Source organism: Carex rostrata, chromosome 13 (assembly GCF_964058835.1).
Source record: "Carex rostrata chromosome 13, lpCarRost1.2, whole genome shotgun sequence".
In the NCBI taxonomy this organism is placed as follows: domain Eukaryota; kingdom Viridiplantae; phylum Streptophyta; class Magnoliopsida; order Poales; family Cyperaceae; genus Carex; species Carex rostrata.
The window spans coordinates 4,640,897-4,663,416 of NC_135930.1; the positions used below are offsets into that span (position 1 = coordinate 4,640,897).

The 22,520-nt window shown below is 34.2% G+C and overlaps 4 protein-coding genes across 4 annotated transcripts; 2 read left to right on the forward strand and 2 right to left on the reverse strand.

The window, feature by feature from the left end:
* The first annotated feature begins 1,380 nt into the window (after nucleotides 1-1,380).
* LOC144563846 (heat shock cognate 70 kDa protein-like) lies at nucleotides 1,381-3,464 on the forward strand. The gene is made up of 2 exons (XM_078313318.1): nucleotides 1,381-1,603; nucleotides 1,822-3,464. The coding sequence occupies exons 1-2, from the start codon at nucleotides 1,381-1,383 to the stop codon at nucleotides 3,450-3,452; spliced, it is 1,854 nt and encodes a 617-aa protein (XP_078169444.1). The 3' UTR covers nucleotides 3,453-3,464.
* Nucleotides 3,465-6,679: 3,215 nt separating this feature from the next.
* On the reverse strand, nucleotides 6,680-8,433 carry LOC144563847 (exopolygalacturonase clone GBGA483-like). Its single transcript, XM_078313319.1, has 5 exons — nucleotides 8,356-8,433; nucleotides 7,990-8,130; nucleotides 7,727-7,903; nucleotides 7,066-7,587; nucleotides 6,680-6,904 (listed from the first exon to the last, which is right to left on the reverse strand). Exons 1-5 carry the CDS (start codon nucleotides 8,431-8,433, stop codon nucleotides 6,680-6,682), a joined length of 1,143 nt encoding a protein of 380 aa, XP_078169445.1.
* Nucleotides 8,434-12,791: 4,358 nt separating this feature from the next.
* On the reverse strand, nucleotides 12,792-14,761 carry LOC144563848 (exopolygalacturonase-like). The gene is made up of 5 exons (XM_078313320.1): nucleotides 14,599-14,761; nucleotides 14,046-14,186; nucleotides 13,754-13,930; nucleotides 13,120-13,638; nucleotides 12,792-13,025 (listed from the first exon to the last, which is right to left on the reverse strand). The coding sequence occupies exons 1-5, from the start codon at nucleotides 14,752-14,754 to the stop codon at nucleotides 12,792-12,794; spliced, it is 1,227 nt and encodes a 408-aa protein (XP_078169446.1). The 5' UTR covers nucleotides 14,755-14,761.
* A 2,555-nt stretch (nucleotides 14,762-17,316) lies between these two features.
* Nucleotides 17,317-20,241, forward strand: LOC144564602 (uncharacterized). The gene is made up of 5 exons (XM_078314212.1): nucleotides 17,317-17,616; nucleotides 18,006-18,348; nucleotides 18,528-18,799; nucleotides 18,938-19,137; nucleotides 19,665-20,241. The coding sequence occupies exons 1-5, from the start codon at nucleotides 17,421-17,423 to the stop codon at nucleotides 20,106-20,108; spliced, it is 1,455 nt and encodes a 484-aa protein (XP_078170338.1). The 5' UTR covers nucleotides 17,317-17,420; the 3' UTR covers nucleotides 20,109-20,241.
* The last annotated feature ends 2,279 nt before the right edge of the window (nucleotides 20,242-22,520 follow it).

Here is a 22,520-nt window from a genome sequence, read left to right on the forward strand (position 1 = left end):
CGAAATTCTTTGATTTCCAATGCATGCATATATGGAGAAAATCGAAAGACACCATTCATAATAACTTACAAACAAAATGATAAGATTTCAAAAGTTGCTTCCGTTATCCAACTTTTTTTTTTCTGTTATGGAGTAGGTTTTCAATATCACAAATTTTTTGTGTTATAAAATGCTATAAACTCATGTTGTTATTTATATTTCAAATTTTTAAATCCAAATATGGAATGCAAACTTAAATTTTTGGAGATGTATGCAGGTAAAATTTATAATATTACATTTATGATTGTTAGATTTCATTTTGCACTAAATTAAGTGATAAAAAAATTCAATACACTTTGACAGTATTGTTATTGTTATTTCAATATATATTCTTCTTGGCCCTAGTGTGGTTACTAAAATTTATTTGGTAAATCACTTCTATACATATATATTTACGTACAAAGATAATAATAAAGACGTGTGGTTATTTATTTTCCGATCGATAATCAGTCAGACTAATTTATAATCATTTCGAATTTCTTACACCTATTCGGGATAAATTAAATATATGTTTTCATTTTTGAGAAACATCAAACAAAATATCACTATTTAATGTCTTTGTTAGACCCAAATTATATTTAAACTATTATTTACTGATCTCTTTGCTTTCCCCTCCTTGAATATGCACGTACTATGACTACAGTTGATCAGGATGCCACATTTTTAATTAAACATAGTACATAAGTAAAATTAACAAACAGAGAGTCATTTTTATTAAAAATATTTATAAAAATGTTAATTGTATAGTAATAATACAGCTTTTATTTTTTAAGCATTCTATTTTTATTCTACTTATAATTAAGCATTTTCTTATCAATTTTTCTTGTCTGTGACTTCCTTTGTATAATTAATTATGCTTTTCGCTAGTCCAGGCATGCAAATATCTTCACAGTAGTCTTTAGTTTACATATAATCTTTTATTTAAACGACGTGCCTCTCACAAAATAGAAATCTTGATTTTTATTATATCATAAATGAAAAATCTTAATAAAAAAAAGCAGGGTATCACCTACGCCCCTTGGCTTCCCTTCCATTTCATCTAGCATTGAATGAGTATTCCTAAAAAAATGAGTCAGGGCAATAACAACACATAATTGCATTCCTTGGGTTTGTTACCATTTGATTTTTATTTAATTAGTTTAGGAGCGCGCCCACTCATCTTCCCTGATTATATATAGTGATTTCATCTTCTCTCCGACTCAGAAAGACTCTAGAGTATCTATTGTTCTCCACAAACTAAAATCATCTTTAGAAAAAAATTGACTCAACCAAGCCTAAAAAACTACCGCACCTAGTTCACTGACTTTCTTATCAGATATCAATCTAAGTTCAGTTTTTCTAATGGCTTCCCATGGGAATAGTAAAGCTTCTCCTGCCATCGGGATTGATCTCGGCACCACCTATTCGTGCGTAGCCGTGTGGCATAACAACCGTGTGGAGATTATTGCCAACAGCCAGGGCAACCGCACCACTCCGTCATGCGTTGCTTTCACTGAGAATGAGAGGCTCGTGGGGGATGCTGCCAAGAACCAGACTGACATGAACCCCACCAACACTGTTTATGGTATTTGTCTCCATTGAAAATATATGTATTGTTCAGTTATTTGGATGTTTTTGGTTCTGATATCATTAGGTGGTAGCAAATCTTACCATGATAAATGCTCCCAAACTAGTTTTTTACAAGTAAATAATTTTTTTGAAAATCCTTTTGATTCTCTTTCTCTTTATTTTATTTTGAATAAGTAGAAAACATCTAACTCTTCAAATTTTCAAATTAAATAGCTGTGAAGCGTTTGATTGGCAAGCGCTTTTCTGAAACTTGCGTCCAAAATGATATTAAGCAATGGCCCTTCAAGGTGGTTGCCGGGCCAAACGACAGGCCTAAAATTGTAGTCAAGTACCAAGGGGAGGATAAGCTATTTTATGCCGAGGAAATATCATCAATGATCCTTGTGAAGATGAAGGAGGTTGCAGAGGCCTACCTCGACTGCGCGGTCAAAAAGGCCGTCATCACAGTTCCTGCATACTTTAATGATTCCCAACGCCGATTCACTAAAGATGCTGGTGCCATTGCCGGCCTCAATGTCATGCGCATCATGGATGAGCCCACTGCAGCCGCAGTTGCTTATGGCTTTGATAAGATAGGGGAGAACACCAATGGGAAAAATGTTCTTATTTTCGATCTCGGCGGTGGCACTTTTGATGTCGCCCTGCTGTCCATCACATATGGTAAGTTTGAGGTGAAAGCCACTGCTGGAGACACTCACCTGGGTGGCGAAGACTTTGATGACCGTCTAGTTGACCATTGTGTCAAAGAGTTCAAGAGAAAGTATAATAAAGACATAACTGGAAATGTGAGGGCTCTGCGGAGGCTGAGGACAGCTTGTGAGGGAGCAAAAAGAACCCTTTCCTTTTCAGCACAGACCATGATTGAGGTTGATTATCTCTATGACGGCATTGATTTCAGTACTCGCATTAGCCAAGCTCGATTTGAAGAGCTTAATTTAGATCTTTTCTCAAGGTGCACAGACCTTGTCGACAAGTGCTTGAGGGATGCCAAGACAGAGAAGAGAATGGTAGATGTGGTGGTACTCATCGGGGGTTCTACCAGGATCCCCAAGGTACAACAACTGCTGCAAGATTTCTTCGGAGGAAAGGAACTCTGTAATGCAATCAATCCAGACGAAGCTGTAGCTTATGGTGCTTCTGTGCAGGCTGCCAAGTTGAATGGCCAAGGCAGTAAGGAGGTGCAAGATTTAGATCTTGTTGATGTCACTCCTCTGTCTTTAGGTGTAGCAATTCGAGGAGGAAAACTGTTGGTGGTTGTCCCAAGAAACACGCCAATACCGACGAAAAAGAAACATGTTCTTACCACAAGTGTCGATTATCAAACTAGTGCATATCTAGCTATATATGAAGGTGAGAGGGCCGAAACCAAGCACAACAATTTGCTTGGCGAGTTTGTTCTTGACAACATTGACTCGGCACTTAAATATGTTCCTCAGATTGATGTATGCTTTGAGATCGATGCCAATGGGATACTAAATGTGTCTGCACAAGATAGATCGAGCGGTAATAATAATAAGATCATGATTAACAATGAAGGGGGAAGATTGAGCATTGAAGAAATTGAGAAGATGATGCAGGATGCTGAAAAGTACAAAGCCGATGATGAGGAGTACAGAAAAAGGTATGATGCATGGAACTCACTTGACAGATATTCCTATCAAATGAGGAACATGTTAAGGGATACTAAAATTGCTGCGATGCTGCCATTTTCAACAAAGATTAACATTGAAGATGCAATTGGTAAGAGCATTAACTGGGTTGAACAGAATCCTCTGCCCCAAGTGTGGGAGTCTGAATCTAAGATGAATGAGCTAAAGAGCATTTGCAAACCGACTGAAAAGTAGGTTTATGTTTATCAAAAGAGTTCATCTGCTTCTGTCATCTCAGAATAATTATTTTTTTTGTGTTGTCAGAAAATATGTTATGTATGGCGGCGTTTTTTGTTTATGGATGCGCCCTTAATTAAATATTTGTTATATGTTGTTCTCGTTCGTCTTAATTCTGATTCTGATTGCTTGGTATGAAATTTGCCATTAATTTATAGCCCTTAATTCTTATTTACAATTAATTGATTCATTTATCGAAATTCTTTTGATTTTCCTATGTCTTTTGGTGATATGGAGAATATTGAAAGACACGTACCGTCCATAATAAATTGCAAACAAAACGACAAGATTTAAAATGTTGTTTTTCTTATTCAACTGTTTTTCTTTCTGAAATTTGTTTAGAGTAGTTTTTTAATATCACAAAAAGTTTGTGTTATAAAGTGCTACAAACTCATGTTATTATTTATATTATAATTTTTTTTAAATTGAAACGTTGAATCCAAACTTGATATATTTTAAATTTATGATATTTAACTTTGATTTTGTAGTAAATTAAGTGGGAAAATATAAATGCACTTTAATTGTATGTTTATTGTTATTTTACTATTCTTTTTTCACCTACTGTGATTACTGAAAATTATCTGCCAAATAGTTTCTTTGATTTAATGAAATTGTTGTGGCAATCACCATCTAACCTTAAAAAAACAGCCACTTCTATACATATTTGTAGAAATGATAATTAATATTTATGTGCTTATTTTTTTTTTGGAAAATCAGTAAGACATATAAATTCATTTCTTTCTTACACATGTACGAGGGAAATATAAACTATTTTTTCACTTTTTATAAACATCAAACTGAATATCACTATTTAATTCTTTGTTAGACTCAAATTTGAACTCCTAGTTGTATGACTACAGTTGAGGATGCTACACAGAATACATATATAAAATAAACAAGCAAAGAGTTCTACTTTTAAAAATGTTAACAAAAAGTTCAATTTTATAGTAATAATACAGCTTTTTTTTTTAATTGAAAGGTACCGGCATTAGGACTAGAGGACATAGCTACACCGTACGTAGTTTTGAATAGAAGGTGAGTACCATAGCTAGATGGTACTAATTTCAACATAAAAAAAAGTCATATAAATTAAAGTTCTTTTTTGAAACTAATTTCATGGATGCCTTATTCAATTTCATGATAATAATTATCTTTAAAATTACGCATAACAGTGAATTAATTTCATGGGTGCATAGTTTCCATTATGTAAGACTACCGAGAATCAGGATGAGTTAGTTGCAGGGCAAAGAGAGCATAGCACCAGAGACACTTGAATAGGTGTACGCGCAAATAGCAGTAGGTGGCTCCTCATCATCAACATAATAGAGGTGAATATTTTCTTAATTGATCTTCTATATATTGATGTTCTAGCATGAAGTCTCCGAACTACAGTTTAGAGTCACGGCTACAGATGGCACCAACATGCTATTTTCCATGAGTTACACAAACACCAAAATTTTGTATTTATAATCCATATTGATGTATATATATGTACATAATTTGTTATATATAAATGGGTAGATTCATAAGGACAACCTTAAAAAAAAAAAAAAAAAGATAATTGAATATATAAAAGAGTTTTGCCGAGCAGGGGTGTAAATGGATCAGATACAGACTAATAGTGATCAAATTGTATCCTTGTATGCTATAAATTTTCAGATACAGACCAGATGTTAAACGGTTGTAGATCGGATGTTAAACGGATATAGATCGGATGTCATACGGAATAGAATATGGTTACAAATATAATTTAGATAATTAAAGTTTACAGATGTACATTTTGGAAAAGAAATAACATCTAAATACAATTTTTTTCATTCATAAATTAGAGATTTGTTGATGTACTTATCACTGTTGACAGACTTATTTTTTTGGCACAGTTTTTTAGTAAAGCAAAAATATAATAAAAAAGCTAATAATGTTTTTTCATGAAAGTAAAAAATTATATATTTCCATTGATATATTATTGTCGGTAACGCCAATAGCATGTACGCCATAATTTTGTACATCTATAGTTGAGGAGGTGCCATAACATCCAATACCTAGAAAAAGATACATGCCAACATCTTCACAAATCCTTGCAATTGCCCCATTTAATCTGTTACAATATGCAATAGAAGTAATAGATATTTAATCAAGCTGGTCTCTAATTTTGTATATATAATATTTTAGCCAATTCTACAAACGATAAATATGTATATAATTTATTTGAGATATATTGTCAAGCAAATAATATTAATAAACATATACTATAGTACGACGATACTATATATGTATTTTGCATCCAAAAAAGTATCCTTTTAACGAAACATAATTTTGTACCGCACATAATAAATGTTAACAATGTAAAAATATTTTTTTTTATCAAACGTAACTTTGTATAAATACAAAACGTATATAGGATATATTGCATTAATAAGAATTCTGATTGATAATGATATACTTGTTAACATGAATTTTTCATCAGGATGTTCTCTGAGATTATGTCGGTGGCCGAGCCAACTACTTGATTGATTAATTTTATTTCTTTATGAATTGAGAGATAAAATATTATTTGGTCGTTCTCCAATATTTAAAAAATTAACTCAGCAAATGAACGAGATGACACATTATCTAGTAACGGCAACATTAGAAATTACACGAAGAATTGTTTTGGAGTTCATTTCTTAAATAGAAGGATGAGGTTTGCATATTTTAGATCTCAGAGAATTTTTTTTGAAATGTGATGGACAACGCACAAGGATTCCATTTAACAACACTATTATATTGTTGTTTCTAACCTAAAACATAATCATGACTTTCCCACGTCTCAACTATACTGTAATCAAACAAAAGATATGCATACAAAAAAAATATAAATAATTGCCAACTGTCACTTGAAAAAGAAATTCATATAAATAAGTTGAGCCGAGTGGTTTCGTGGTGGAAAAGACATCTTAAATAATGCATGTGCGCACTTCTCAACCCGCTCATTATATATCAGACATCAAATTGAAAGTTTATTAATTGATTTTAATCAAAAATAAATAAGGGCATATATTAATTAACTACTTAAAAATCAACATTTTTAAACCAGGGCATATTACAGGAAGTAATAGCGGCAGAATGATTAAAATTAAGTACATTGAACTTTATAAAGATCTTCAATCCATCTTGAAAGCACATAATTGAATTTCTTGGACGAACTAACTGCACGGCAAAGGAAGCATCGGAGCAGAGAAATATGTGTCAGCATATGCACAGACAGCAGTAGGCAGCTCCTCACCGACATATTTGAGGAGAATATCTTCTAGATGTATATTCTGGCATGAATTCCCCTGACTACAATTTAATGTCACGGCCACCTGGGATACCGATGTGCCATTTATTTCTTTAAAATATACATCACTTATGCTCACTCGAGAAGGAACCTGCTGATTGATTACACACACACCAAAATTCACATTAATTTAAAACCATATCCATGTTTATATACATGTATCAAATTTTTTAGGTAAATAGGCAGATTCATACGGACAGTTTTAAAAAACAAATTCATTGCTCATTAAATTAATAAACAAGTTTTGCGTACCGTATCTCCATCGCAAAGATTTTCAGGACAGTAAGTCTGATCAATGATTATTGGGTTGTTAACATTTTTCATGATGATATTCTCGAAGGTTATGTTGGTCGCTGAGCTACTACTAGGGGAGTTCTGCCACGTCTTTATGCGCACCCCGTTCATAGTGTTGATGATTGTGCTGTCCCTAACTACTAGACCTCGCACATCCTCTTCGTTTGGATACTTACCTAGGCTACCAACACTTATGCCATGGCCGGGCCCGCATGTGACATTTGAGATGAGGATGTCAATGCTGCCTTGTCCGATAGATATGCAATCATCACCTGTGCCAATGAACACATCATGGATGGTGACCCTAGAGCTACGCTCGATGTGGATGCCGTCCGTGTTGGGGCTATCTTCCGAAGCCTCAATATACATCTCGCTAGCATAAAAGTTATTGGACTGCAACACCCCAATGTGGAAAAACTTCGGATTAACTGAGTTCATGCCGTAGATGATCGTGTCGTTTAAATTAACAAACATCACCGACTGAAAAAAAAAAATCATCTCTTCATACTTGCACAAATATGAAATTTCTAAATGTATTATAAAATAAACTACCTATATTTTCCACAAACAAAAATATAGAAGTATTATAACTTAATGCATCTATGAGCTAGACACTTACAGTGGGTAGAACATTGCAAAACTTTGTCTTTGGGCATTCATCGTAGCTCCAAGAAAAGTTGCCCTGACCGTCGAAGGTCCCGCCTCCGGTAATTCTTAGACCGTTCATATTTCCGAATTGCACCCAATCATTTCCGGACACGTACTTTCTCAGGTCAGTCGATGCCTTTATATATCCCTATGTTGCATCAAGCCAAAAATTATTAATTATTTACTAATATGCTTCAATTAGAAATTTTATGGCTCAAAATAAGGCTCTATTACCTCTTGATAAACAGTGAGTGTGTTAACATTTGGACAAGGTCCACTAAACTTGATCGGATTGAGAAAATAGGTTGCGGGAGGTATAAGCAGCTTGACATCACCGCTCGACGCACAGGCCGCTTCCCATGCTTCCAAGAAGACCTAACATTATTAAAAATATTATCATATAAATCTCTGAAACAATTTAAATGAATATTTTGACAATATATTTATGACCAAATTGCATGTGAGCCTATGATAAACTTAATTCAACAGATAATAATTTTGTACGTATTCCTTCAATTTAACCAAATACATAAAAGGAAATCCAACAAACTGACATCCAAGAATTTTAATAAAATGCAAAAAATAAAATGTAAATCGTACCGTGCTGTCGTCGTTAACACCATCGGCATGTACACCATAACTACGTACATCTATAGTTGGCGAGATTTCTGCCAACATCCTCGCGTTAACATTCCAATATAAGATGTGAAAGATACAAACCAATTGTGCCAACGTTTTCACAAATCCTGGCCTCATATTTCTGTTGCAATTTAAAGTAGAAGTAAAATATAATTAATCATGCTGATCTCTAATTCTAGCAACCGACAATTATGTCAATTATAACAAAACTATGTGTTTTGCTGAAAAAAAAAGTATTATTTAATTTAACATACAATGTCAAAATAATATATGAATCCAATTCAATATAAATACGAAGCACGATTAGTTATTATCAACAAAAATATAATATTGTTTGTAACTTGTGAGGTACAACGATTATTCTACATATAAGTAATGCATATTTCGTCAAATGAGGAACTTACCTTTTAATTAAACCGATAAAAATATGCTCGAAAAAATTTATATATAACAAGTCTAACTTAAAACACTTGTCATTAAAAATGTAAAAGTGAGAAAAATAAACTAGTCTCAACAAAGAAAAAAATGTCTTTTACAAAATTACAAAGTTACAATTAACTTACCGAGTTTAATGATGAAGAACTTCAATGAAGGAGTAATACAAGATGCAAGGCGGCAAGGTGATGCACGAGATCTTCGAGAAAATTTGGAATTACAAATAATTAAATCAAAGAATTGAGAAATACACCGCTACTATGGCGTTTATATATCTACATATCTTGTTAATTTTGTAATATTAAAAATAAATTATTAATTTTGGACAAAATTTGTCCAAAATTAAAATAATTAATTTTGTAATTATAAAAATAAATTATCAATTTTGGTCTATATTGTCCAAAATAAAATCATATTGGTTGGTGTCGAAAATAACTGACATAAAATCTGCCATATTTATATTTTATCAAACTCAAAATATAAATATTTACTAAAGTTCTATAAATAACTAGTTGACATTTGATAATTGCTATGAGTCAAACCTATTTCAGTCTGAAGGTACTATTATTATATGTTTATGGCCTCGCACATGCAAAATTGAGAATCATTTATGGATTGTTTTAAACGGTAGTATACGGAAATGCAAAACATGTAAAAAGCACAAGTTTTTAATAAAAGCATTACTTGAGTCTTTTTCAGGATGTGGAAAAATTCAAATGCAGCAACTTGTTTTTATTTTATCATTTGAAAGTTCAATTATAGCTTGCATTAAAATAAACAAAATTGTATTACTTTGTTAATTTGCTTTGGAATTATTGTTTTATTTTTAGAAGTTAAAAGGGGGACTGAATTTTGCTCTTAGTATATTTTAAGTTACGTGATACACATTTTCGCTCGGAGATTAAATACCCAATTTCTATTTAAATTATCTGAAAGAACTATCGAAACAAACTTTGCTAATAATTGACAAATTTGTCATTATAAATGTTAATTATATAGGTGCATTAGTTTAAAGTTTTCTTTTAATATATATAACCGAAAATTTTTATACATGATTCATACTTAGATGTTCAAATCTTTTTGTAAACTCATACAAATTAATCATTCATAGTGCATGAAAAAAATAGAAGTATATGTAGTGTTTAATTGCCTTTAATAATCTCAAACCATGAGAAAGGGGAGGTAGCACAATTGGCTAGGAAAATATCCTAGAGTTGTTATACCCAAAGGTCGAGAGTTCAATTCCCCCTCACGAACCTTGGTAGCTACTACCAAGTTTTCAAAAAAAAAATAATCTCAAACCATGAATAATTAAATAGGAGGGTTCAGATGTTTCATGCCTTATCGTGCCTCACATTCTTTATCTTTATTTTCATAACCCAAACAATTAATCAATTCAAACTGTTCAACATGATCTCCATATTGAAATATTTTTTTGAATTTTTTGACTATTTTTCTAGTCCAAAAACATTGTAACAGTCAAGAAAAATAGTAAAATGTTTTAAAAAATATGAATATTTGGACTCCAAGCATATTTTAGTATGGAGATCATTTTGAACTGTTCGGATCGACTATTTGAACTTTGAAAATAAAAATAATGGATGTGAGGAACAATGAGAGTATGAGACATAAAAGACATGTGGCATTTTAAGTACCCTACTCATGTATAAATATATTATGTCAAATTATGTAAATTACCATGCATGAAATTGAGATTGCGCATTTATTTTTTACTTAAAAGGTGAGTAATTCTCAATAAGATTTGAACGTTGGATAATCTTATGAAGAGAGGATGGAGCTTACAAAACATATGTATCTTGTGCAATATAGAAGGTGGGCCGGTAAAGCACTTATTCTGAGAATGTGTTACTTCATTAAGGATTCAGACTGCAATCTTAAATAGATTTTCAGTTCTATATTTGGAAGTGCAACAAATCTAACGTGGATATGATACAAATTTTAATCGACAAGAAGACACCAACAACGTTAGAGAGACCATGACAATCACACATTTCGTGACATATATAGAGGGAAAGATGCGCCAGAATATTAATAATTTAGAGAGCAATGTAAGACAACTCAAGACCTAGCAAAGGAGATTCACAATCAGTGGTCATACCTTAATTATCATAGATAATGTTTTTAGTCTTTTTGTTTTTGTTTTGATTTAGTATTTTAAATGCTTTCTGGTTTCTCCGTTGTTTTATTTAATTTCAAAAAAAAAAGGGGGACTATGAAGAGTCCATCTTTGTAAGGGGGGAGTACAGGTTTTATATCGAAACTTGTTAGTTTGAAAAACTTTATTATCAATATATTTTAAAAGGGACATGATTCTTATTTTTCTCATAAAAAAAAAAGAACAAGAATGTGGAACATTAACTAGTAAATAGCCTTCATTTACAAATATATTAAGTCACGAACAAACTTTATAGTCGATTGAAGCTCGTTTGTGTATCCTAATTTTCGGCCGACCAAGTAATCATCTATTTTCAGATAACCAATAAGTAAGCTTGAACAATAATAAAAACAAAAGATTCTTCTGTCACATATAATAATTTATATATTTTTTGAACTATCCAACAAATGTAAATAGCAGGGATTCCTAATGAAAACACAACTTGGACCTTCTTAATTACTAGTTATGGTCATATACTTGCGTTAAATTTAATTTCGACATGGCAAAGAGTCTAATATATAATACCACATATATAGCAAATTAATTAATTACCATACTGTTCATTAATTAATTGTTGTACGAATATCTTCAAAACGTACCCCTATATATAAATATATATTGAACTCCTATCGTTTGTGGCTGGGAATTAATCTCTGTTCATTGGATCCCCCTTACTCGGTACAGTACCGTAGAGGATACCAACTCAAGAACAATGCATTTCAGTATGAACACTGAAAATTTTATTTATATAATGTCCTTCTTTTTCAAAACATAGAACAAAATACCCTCCTTCTAAAATTCTTAACAAAATGTCCTTATGGACCCCATTTTTCCCTCTCTTCACCTTCCTCCCACTCTTTCCTATTTACTCCCCTATATTCTAAATGTGATCTCATTTATTAAAATAATATTTTACAAATATTCATTAAAATTCATTCGGTTCCAATTGCTTAATCTTTTTTTTTTTAATAATTATGATCCTTATTCTCTCAAAATTGGATTATAATCTGTATCAATATAGAAACGAAATGTATTACTTTGTGGATTTGATTTTGAGATTTAGATTTTATGTTAGAACTTAAGAAGTGGGCCACATGCCTCGATCGATTTCGGTCATCCATAAAATATTAGTGTAAAACTGGATCAAAGAATTTTTTTTGTTTTTGTTTTTTGGAACATCAAAAGAAGGTTTAGATAGAAGAATATATTTTTAGTTCCGTCCTCCGGATTCTTTGACAAATATTTTTTGATCACGTGTTATACCTTTATTGACTTTTTGTTGACTTCAAATTTATATAGTCATATGTTTATATTTTAAATTAATAAAGGTGCAAGAGCAAAAATTAATTCCAGACCGTAAATATAATGATGTAATTTGCACACAAATTCGCAGTTAATTAAACAAACATTGTTTGTAACAGTTGATAATACTGACACATCTTATTCGCAAAAAAAAATATTATATATTTTCAAGAAAGAAAGTACGAGAAAATATAAAAACCGAGACAACATTTTCACATATAATTCATTAATATATCCCTACTAACATACAGTAGAGAGTTGATTACAACACAAAGTATGGAGAAGAGAACCTCCATTGTACTCTAAAGATTAATAGCCATGCCGCATCTCCGGCTCATGTCATCGATGTCTACAACACTCTAGAAGCTGCACACACCACGCAATACAGCCAACATCGATCAATGGCCAGCAAATCGGGTGCTGATAAATTATATGTTTGATTTAAGAAAACAAATTAAAGGAGAAATTCAAGAAGAAAAAAGAATCAAGAAGACCAGACGCATGCAGCAGGGAGCTTGATGCCAGTAAAATTTACATTGGCATTGGCACAGAGTGCAGTGGGCTGTGATCCACCGACATATTTCAGGTTCACATTTTCTAGCTGGACATTCTGGCATGGAATGTTCTTGCTACATTTTAGCGTCACCGCCACCTGACTCGCTGACGACCCTCGTATGTCCTTGAACCATACATTGGTTAATTTCACCTTGGAAGGAGCCTGTTGATTGATCAATTACATAGTTAAATTTATTATAAACACCTCATAATATATAAATTGTAATGTAGTTTAAGAGTGTGTGACAGTTAGTTACCGAATGATCGCAAGAGGCATAGGGGCAGTAGTTCTGGTCGATAATGATCGGGTTATAGACGTTGTTCATCTGAATGTTCTGGAAGGTCATGTTTTCAGCTGCGCTCCAACTAGGTGAGTTCTCCCACGTCTTTACACGTACCCCGTTCATCGTGTTAGAGAGGGTGCTGTCCTTCACTATGAGCCCCTTCACATCCCACTCACCTTGGTACCGGCCTAGGCTTCCTACGCTGATACCATGGCCGGCCGTGCAGGTGATGCCTGAGAGGACCACGTCGTTATTGCCCTGGCCGATAGAGATACAGTCATCCCCGGATGAAATACGGATGTTGTTAAGGACGACGGTTTTGCTTTTCTCGATGTGCATGCCATCTGTGTTGGGGCTGTTTGCTGGAGCATTTATGTTGAGGTCTAACCCCTGGAAGTTCCTGCACTGGTACACCGCAAAGTGGAAAAACTTCGGGTCACGCGAAGTTATACCGCTGACAATTGTGTTGGTACACACATCAAACTTTATCGACTGAAATCAAATCAAATAAATTCATCATGTTAATTCCTTTTTCTACTTGGGTAATCACAAAAAAAAAAAGCTTATTTATGCATGCTTGATGCAGATAGATATCCAAGACACGTACAACAGGGAGAATTTTGCAGTTTTTATTTTTGGGGCATTGCGCCCCGCCCCAAGCCGAGAAGCCCTGACCGTCAAGCGTTCCGCCTCCAGTCAGTCGCAAGCCATTGATGAATTTGAATACCACCCAAGCGTCTGCCGAATCGTACTTGGTTAGATCAGTCGATGCCTTTAAGGTTCCCTGTGTTGCATCAATCAAGTAATTACCACAGTTAAATAATTAATCAATTCTTTGGGAGAGGAACTTTGTTTGTCACTTTGTCTTCTGCATGACTGGCAGCATGGGGTTCAATTACCTGTAAATTAACGGTGATCGTGTGAACGTTCTTGCATGGCCCGGTGAACTTGACTGGACCGAGTTCATATATTCCTTGAGGTATAACTATAGTCACATCACCACTTGATGCGCATGCTGCTTTCCATGCATTCATAAAAGCCTGAAATCATATATAAAATATATGAATTTAGAACTCTAAAACAAAAATAAATTAAACAGTTTCTAAATTGGAAAATATTTGCTTCCAGGATACAAGGTAGGAAATAATAACTACAAAAAAATAAAAATAAAAGGCATATATATAAGTAATATGTATGCAAAAATTATTTTGACCATAGATATATAAAAGGAGTACTGGTATTTCTGTGAAGAATATGGATAGTACTGGTATTTTCATTACTGTAACTTTGGAATTTTTATGACCATTGACCAAACTGCAAGTGTACTTGTGATAAAAGTACATTAATTCAATCACATGTGTATTCTATATACATAAATGAATTTCAACTACAGGTTCTAAGAAACATCAATTAACTTCAAAATAAGAAAGAAAAAAAAACAGTAAATACTACCTGGCTGTCATCGGTGCGTCCATCGGCTCTTGCGCCATAACTACCGACTGAAAAAGAATTCGAGGACGTCAGTTTTCTTGTTCTCGCATCAGCGTTAAGTGAACACCAGAAAAGACATACCAACAGTATCAAAATACTGAGATATCCTTGGATCATAATTGTCTTTTTCTGATGCTTGCTAAGTAATGTTCTTTTTTTATCAGTTGCTAATATATCAAATGAGATGGATAATGGGTCGTTTATGTAGGGAAGCTAGACAGAGATGTGGTGGTTCTGGGGCCCACAAAAATATTAACCACTGGTAATAACCGTTGGGGGTCAACTCGATTTTTTCTCCTTTAATTACGTGCGAAATATAACGGTATTTCAATCCCTTTTTAGCGCACTTCTACAACCTTTTCTTCGGTCATATTTTTTCTTTTTTTAGATGCATCTCAATTTTCATCTCCTTCCTTTCATCTCGCACTGCAAGCCTCTCAGTTCCGTCCATCTCCTTCCTCCCATCTCTCCATCAGCAAGCTTTCTTAGCCCCATCCTCACCTTCCGCTCCCCCCTGGGAGGAGCGGAGGATCCGCACTAACAACCCTCTCCTCTTCCTCCTCTTCTTCTTTGCCTTCTCCATTACCTCGTCCGCCTTCTTCTACTCTCGTTCACCCCGTTTTCTCTTCAAAAAATTCTAGCCGTTAGCAAGCGCTACTTGTTCCTACCCCTTACTATAGCACCTATCATTCGGGAAAAGAGAAAGTTGATGATAATAGCCCTAGTCGTTATCTCTCTTGTCTATCGGCACCTTCTATTTCTTCACCATCGTTGGGAGAACTAAGGACAGTTGGCGGTAATAGTCCTAGTCGTCGGCTCTCCTCTCTCTTTACACTCCCACCACCGCGGCACCCTGCCTTTTCCGTCCATAACTCAAATAGAAAAAAAGAATAAAAAAAAATGTCTCATTTCCTTTGGTCGCTAGCCAGCCAATACTGAAGGTTATCGGTGTCTACCACTAAAGGATATGGTTTATTTCTTTTGTTATTTTAGTTATTTGTATTGTTAGATATGATGCTTAGATGTGGATTTTTTTTTAGATGTTGATGTAGTTTGAATGATGTTTTGAATGTAGAACGATAAATATATTTTACATTTTAATTAATAAAAATTATACTTGATAGCCACTGTTAACGTTTCAAAAAAATAGATGCATCTCAATTTCTTCCCAGTTTATGATACAGTAAGATCAGCCCAAATGGCAAATAAAAGCAAAATGAAGAAAAAAATTAAGGTTGTCAATTGGTAAATTCTTTAATTGGCAATTAAACAAAATTAAAGAGACTTCACTATTTAAGTCTAACAAGTCGAAACTAGAAAATTGATCTAGATACATAAGTTAATTACTACGACATATTTTATTTGAGTGAGGCTATGATACTTTGCATAGCGCAGATTGGTCTACACTCAAGATTTATATTTTTCGTTTTAATCTTCAAATAGTTGATATGAACTGTCCAACATAATTTTCATATGAAAATATGGTTGTAGATCAAATTTTACATTTCTTACAATTTTTTTAGTATTTATTTAGATATGTTCAGACCACTTAATTAAATTTTACATTTCTTACAATTTTTTTACTATTTATTTAGATATGTTCAAACCACTTCATCTAAAAATTAATTCAAAGCCATTCAAAAGTAGTGATTTTCTACCTATTTAAAAAGTTATATTTTGTCTTCTACCGGATTTTCATATGGAGATTTGTTGAAAGATTCATATTGACTATTTAAACTTTGAAATCAGAGATATTGATATATATTACCGACCAATCCACGCTATGCATAATATTATAGCCTCACTCGTTTTATTTTAGAAAAGAGGCTAAAAGGTATAACTTCATCTGATAAAAATTATAAAAATAAAGGACAAAACTGTTATTTAATTTATAAGGTGGCTTAGCAATATAACATGTAGACCGTCTGATCAAAATTCACACCAATATTAAAGGAGCAATGTAAATTTCAACCAGAACCGAATTTGCCTGAATTCTGATGGGACGGTCCGAATCCAAACTCAGTACTTTAAGAATTCGGACATAAAATTAGCCTGTTGACCTGAGTGGGTCTCAAAACTTCTTCTAAAAAAAAGAATTTCTTAAAAATTTCAGCTAATTACATTGGAAAGGGTCATCCATCTATTAGCCCACTGTAGACCCAATGTTACTTACCCAAATGCTGTCGACCCAAGACCAGACCAAGTTTCTTCTGGCCCATAATAGAAATGTTAACAAATTATTATCTAATAACTCTAGACTGTTCACATCACGAGGTAACCGTGTAACAGATTTTTCTGTTCAGATCCGGACCGCGAAATGAGAAAACCGGACCAATTCAGTCGGAAGTAGAAAGCACGGAGCCTTTAATATTCGTGCTGATTTTTATCGGACGGCCCAGATCTAAACAGAAATATCTTTTTACGTTGGGTGATATGAATTCACCGTGTCCGTGTGTCGAGTCCGTAAACAATACCTCTCCATTTTCTCCACATACTTGCTCTCTCCCTGGCTATTTCCCTGCGCTCGCTGGAGTGCGTATCCTCTGAGAAACCTCAACTTTTGCGTGACCGACGTGTCCGGTGACTATTCGGGGATAGCGGAGGGGACAGTATAATTTGTGGTTTGAGATTCGTGCAGAACGTATCTGAACGATTGAGATTTTCCAAAAGAAACGGAAGAGTTGAGATATATCAGAGGATGCGAATTCAGCTTGCTCACTCTCTTCTATAACATCCCGATTTTGTGCGCGTCAGGCACTGTGAGGAGGGGAGGAGGGAGGGAGATGCATCTAAGCGAGAACGAGGGAATAGAAGGGAGAACTTTCGTCGTGACAGATGGATTAGGCGCCGTTGGATCAGCGTTGTGCTTGGAATTGGCGAGGAGAGGCGCTCGTGAGGTTCGATCCCTCGACCTCTCGCCAGATTCTTCTTCTCCTCTCCACTCCTCTCTCCGCCAAGCTGGTGTTCTTCTAATCCATGGTAAATTTTTCTCCTCTCCTTCATAATTCCTCCTCAATTGATCCAGTTAATTTCCATAATTTTAGTATGCTGCATTCAATTTCTCCTTCCATTTCTAATGGGTAAAGATTTTAACAGACCATTTTTGGCTTCATACAGCGCAAAGACTATCGAACCAAAACAGTACTGTAAATAGTTTGTGTGCTGCATGAAGCCAAAATTTCTCTGTTAAAATTTTACCCTTTCTAATCCACAGCTTACTGTAATTCAATTTATCTCTTCTCCTTCAAATTCCTCCTCAATTGGTTCAATTAATTTCCAGAATTTTAGTATACTGTCATTCAATTCCTCCATTCCTCTCTCCGCTGAGTTGTCATTCATTTAATTTTAGTATACTGTCATGCAATCAGGGGATGTAAGAAAGAAGAAGGATGTGGACAGAGCTCTGCGTGGTGTGGATTGTGTCTTCCATCTGGCCTCCTATGGTGGGTCGGGTAAGGACATGCTCCGAGCTGGTGGGGTTGATGAGACCAATATAACCGGCACGTGCAACGTGCTTGACTCTTGCCGCGAGTTGGGTATCAAACGGCTTGTTTACTTGAGCTCCTACAATGTGGTTTTTGGTGGCAAAGAGATTTTGAACGGTAACGAGACCAACCCGTACTACCCGATTGAATCAAATCCTGACCCATTTGGCAGGAGTAAATGCATTGCTGAGCAGCTCGTGCTGAAGAGCAATGGTCGGCCCGGCAAGTAAGTCCAGTCTACAGTCTGAATTTACTCAGCTCTAGTCAAATAGAACTATCACATAGAGAAATCAATTATGAAAATCTGGTTGAGTTCATGCAAGGAAAAATGGAAGTATCATAATTTATGAGAATACTAAATTTACTACCACACTCTAAACAACATGTTATTTTCTCTCTCTCTAGAAATAGAAGTGGGACCCGCTTCTATACATGTGCAGTAAGACCTGCATTGGTGTATGGCCCCGGTGAACTGAAGCACCTGCAAAGACTGGTGTCTCTTGCAAAGTTAGGACTTCTACATTTTAAGATTGGGGGTGAAAATGTTAAAACAGACTGGATATATGTGGAAAATCTGGTGTTGGCCCTCTTATTGGCAAGTATGGGCCTATTGGATGATATACCGGGTCGAGAAGGTCAACCCGTTGCTGCTGGTCAAGCCTATTTTGTATCTGATGGTAAAGTTTACAAATACTTTACAGTCAATTTTTTATTGCAATAAAACTGAATTATAAACTGTCTCTTTCCAGGTTTACCAGTAAATACATTTCAATTTATTGCAATAGAACTAAATTATCATCTCTCTGTCTTTCCAGGTTCACCGGTGAATACATTTCAATTTGTTGTTAACCCACTTCTTAGAGGTTTAGGCTACAGCGCCCCAAAATTTAGCATGGATCTAAAGCACGTGCTAGTTATATCACGCATATGTTGGTTTCTGTACATGCTGTTGTTTCCATGGCTCGGGAAGAAATGGCTTCCTCAACCCCTCATTCTTCCATCTGAAGCATATAAGGTATTTGCTTGTTTTGCAAACAGCACCCTTAATATATCATATTTACTGGTACCGTATCAGCTTATTTGATTGTTTTGCAAACTGCACCCTTAATATATCATATTTACTGGTACCAGTTGTTTGGTACCCCCTATGACATTTTTATTTAGTTATAATGAAATCAATGGGTTTACCTTATTTTATCCAAAATAAAATATCATATTTACAATCAGCATGCAACTGTCACTTGGGTACTGCACATTACAAGCCTGATTTACATATTTAATTTAGCTTTTGCCTTAATTAAACTAAAATAAAGGAAAGAGGACTTTAAATTTGCACTTTACCTTCCATATGTGTAGTAACTGGTTATGAAGCTATTTGGTGTCGAGACTTATATAGCAAAGTTAGAAAAACCTCAATTATTTTAAGCTTGGCCTGAAAATAACTTTCGGTGTCACATTCTGAAATCAGTTATTTTTCATCATCCATTCCTCTCTTTTTCTATATTTAGTTAGTTAATTTTTTTTACTGATTGTGTATAACAGATTGGAGTCACACATCATTTTTCCATCCTTAAAGCAAGACAGGAACTTGGATATGTTCCCCTAATTTCTCCCCGGGATGGTGTAACCGCAACTGTTTCCTATTTCCAAGAGAAAAAAAGACGAGAACTAGATGGGCCCACCATATATACCTGGCTTTTTGTTACACTTGGGATGTTTGCCATGTTTTGTGCAGCATTTCTACCTCCAATTGGACCTCTCAGTTTCAATTATCAGCTCCATTTATTGGTGTTTAGGTCTCTTAGAGTGATTAGACTTGTGTTTATTGTGGCGTCCATGTTGCATGTTTGTGAAGGCATCTATGCATTTTACCTGGCAAGGAGGGTGGATCCAAAAAATACCAAAGGCTGGTTTTGGCAAACTGTAATGCTAGGTTTCTTTTCTCTTCGGTATCTCCTCAAGAGGGCTAGAAGCAAAACTGAATAAAATGGTAAATTCTTAATTTTAAAATTTTTAGGCAGTGCAAGCTGATTCAAGAGATAAAAGGGATTTGGCTTTTGAGTATTCACATATTGTGTTGATATTTTGTTTTAAATTTTAAATTTTTTGTGTTTTAATTTGTTGTTGTTTACTGTTAAGCACCTCAAATCAGTATTCTTTCCTAAGTTCTGACACTGGTATGTACCCCTACATGCACTGTATATTCTTTCCTTAGTACTGACACTGGTATGTATATTCTTATTTAGGAGTCAAAGAGTTCTCATTGAAAATAGGAAGAGAAGGGGCACAATACAATTAGCCCCGAATTGCCCTCTTTCTCTCTATTTTATACTTCCAAAGGGATTTTAATTTATCTATTAAGGGGTCTGATAAGTTGGTCGCTCTAGACTCTAGTTGTTCTCTCCGTTTGATGCCTCTTAAATGGATGTGATTTTATCTTGGTAGAGAATTTGGAGCCAAATAGCTCTAATTGTTAGTTCCAGTCAAACTAACTGCTCTAATCTCTTGATGTACAAATTTTGTATTCCAAATATGTTGCGTCTTATATTGGGGATTCAAATCTATTTGGAAGTACCTCTGCAATTGTTGAGTTGATATCTACTTGAAATCCATGTGTAAAAGGGCTGAAACCACCTTTCTGTCTCTAATTTGTGAGAGTATACACAAATATTAAAACATTGAGGAATCAAATTTCTGCAATACCAATAATATTGGCAAATATCATTTTACATGATAAACATCCACCATTATTTAATTAAGAAAAGACATTTATTCATAAAATGAAAATATTTGGTAACTATGACAATCAACGTTAAATTTCATCAAATAAAGAAATTATATATTGACCATGTATTTTGATGCAACTAGAAACTGATGGAGATGAATTGCTATAATTTTAAGCACCTCAATATATTATCAACTAAATTTCATAATTAATGCAGTAAAATTAAATACATGGCCAATATATATCTATATTATTGCAAAGAACATATATTTAGGAGTTTACTAGTAAGTGCCGGCCACGCGTTGCCGTGGGAAATAAAAGTATGTGTTGATTACTTACTTTAAATGTGATTAATTTAAGGATTGATTTCATAATCATGTATTAGTCAATTACACAAATAGTTTGATGATGAATCTTTTTTGAGATGAAAATCAATTACACGAATAATTACACGAATAGTTTGCTGATGTACATATTCATCTTTTTATTGTGTTTGTTATGAACCTTTTACTAAAAATGTTCCCCAATTCAGTTGATCTAGTGTTAAGATTGGAGTAAGAAGCAAATTTCAAGTTTAAAGCCAAAATATTAAAAATAGTTATGTATACACCGAGTTTCAAAGAGAAGGAATGGTGCACCAGTTTCTGCCTTTTACATTGGTAATAAAAACTGATCAAATCATTGCAAAATATCAAGTATAAAGCCAAAATATTAAAAATAGTTATGTATACACCGAGTTACAAATAATAAATAGTTTTCTTTTGCAGTATCATGTTTAATAGCAGATACCTAGATAATATCAGACAATTCAGCAAATAAACAAGCATAGTAGAAGAGTAATAAAAGCTAAGTTATACTAACAATAATTTCTTGGATCAGATAGGACCCAAAACTATTTCTGTCCACACTCTGAATAGCCCCAGCTGCTTTAGTGGGTTTGTACCTGGTCTGAAACCCATTCTGATTCCCTCTTGGCAATCCAGTGGACTGGTCTCACCAACTAAACTGGCTATATGCTCTGGGGCTGTTCTCAGCATCTCGAGATCTCTCGTGAATAGTCAATTTCTACAGTTCTCCATCTGATAATGAAAGAAGTTAATATATATAATCTTCTAATATTTCAAAGAGTGAGGCTATGGTACTATGCATAGCACAGATTGGTCCATACTACAAAACAATATCACAATTTTCAAAGTGCAAACAATCTATATGAACAATCTTCTCTAAGCTTCGTGAGGTAAATATCTAATTGACGAAGTTATGATGGGTATATATCTAAATTTCTCTTAAAACAATTATATAGATATCTTTATCAGAAAAATTAAACTTCCTACATCTATGCTTACAAAAGAGTTGAATTTGTCAACAGCAGCATGTGCCTCCTCCCAAAACTTTGACATACACCATCAATACGCTATCCTGATGGCAGGAACATAAGAACATTTTTATCTCGTTTAAATCTCAAAAACTATATACAATACATCAAATTTTACCTTAATTTTTTAATGGAAAAGGAAAATAGGCAACAGACCTTGAGATCTTGCAAGGCTTTTGAAATTCCAGAAAACCCAATCCATGAAAGAAAAATCCGTGTGCGACTGAGGGAGAAAGAAAAATCCGTGTGATTTTGTTTGTAGCGGGTTAGTTAATAATTAATTTCAGACTTATACACA

Excerpts from the sequence above, each read along its gene's own strand:
- LOC144564602 (XM_078314212.1), top strand. The coding sequence starts at position 17,421 with ATGCATCTAAGCGAGAACGAGGGAATAGAAGGGAGAACTTTCGTCGTG. Across the intron at positions 17,617-18,005 it reads TGGTGTTCTTCTAATCCATG|GGGATGTAAGAAAGAAGAAG; the intron begins GTAAATTTTTCT and ends TCATGCAATCAG. Across the intron at positions 18,800-18,937 it reads AGCCTATTTTGTATCTGATG|GTTCACCGGTGAATACATTT; the intron begins GTAAAGTTTACA and ends CTGTCTTTCCAG.
- LOC144563848 (XM_078313320.1), bottom strand. The coding sequence starts at position 14,754 with ATGATCCAAGGATATCTCAGTATTTTGATACTGTTGGTATGTCTTTTC. Across the intron at positions 13,931-14,045 it reads CGATCACCGTTAATTTACAG|GGAACCTTAAAGGCATCGAC; the intron begins GTAATTGAACCC and ends GATGCAACACAG. Across the intron at positions 13,639-13,753 it reads ACTGCAAAATTCTCCCTGTT|TCGATAAAGTTTGATGTGTG; the intron begins GTACGTGTCTTG and ends ATTTGATTTCAG.
- LOC144563847 (XM_078313319.1), bottom strand. The coding sequence starts at position 8,433 with ATGTTGGCAGAAATCTCGCCAACTATAGATGTACGTAGTTATGGTGTA. Across the intron at positions 7,904-7,989 it reads CACTCACTGTTTATCAAGAG|GGATATATAAAGGCATCGAC; the intron begins GTAATAGAGCCT and ends GATGCAACATAG. Across the intron at positions 7,588-7,726 it reads TTTGCAATGTTCTACCCACT|TCGGTGATGTTTGTTAATTT; the intron begins GTAAGTGTCTAG and ends TTTTTTTTTCAG.
- LOC144563846 (XM_078313318.1), top strand. The coding sequence starts at position 1,381 with ATGGCTTCCCATGGGAATAGTAAAGCTTCTCCTGCCATCGGGATTGAT. Across the intron at positions 1,604-1,821 it reads CCCCACCAACACTGTTTATG|CTGTGAAGCGTTTGATTGGC; the intron begins GTATTTGTCTCC and ends CAAATTAAATAG.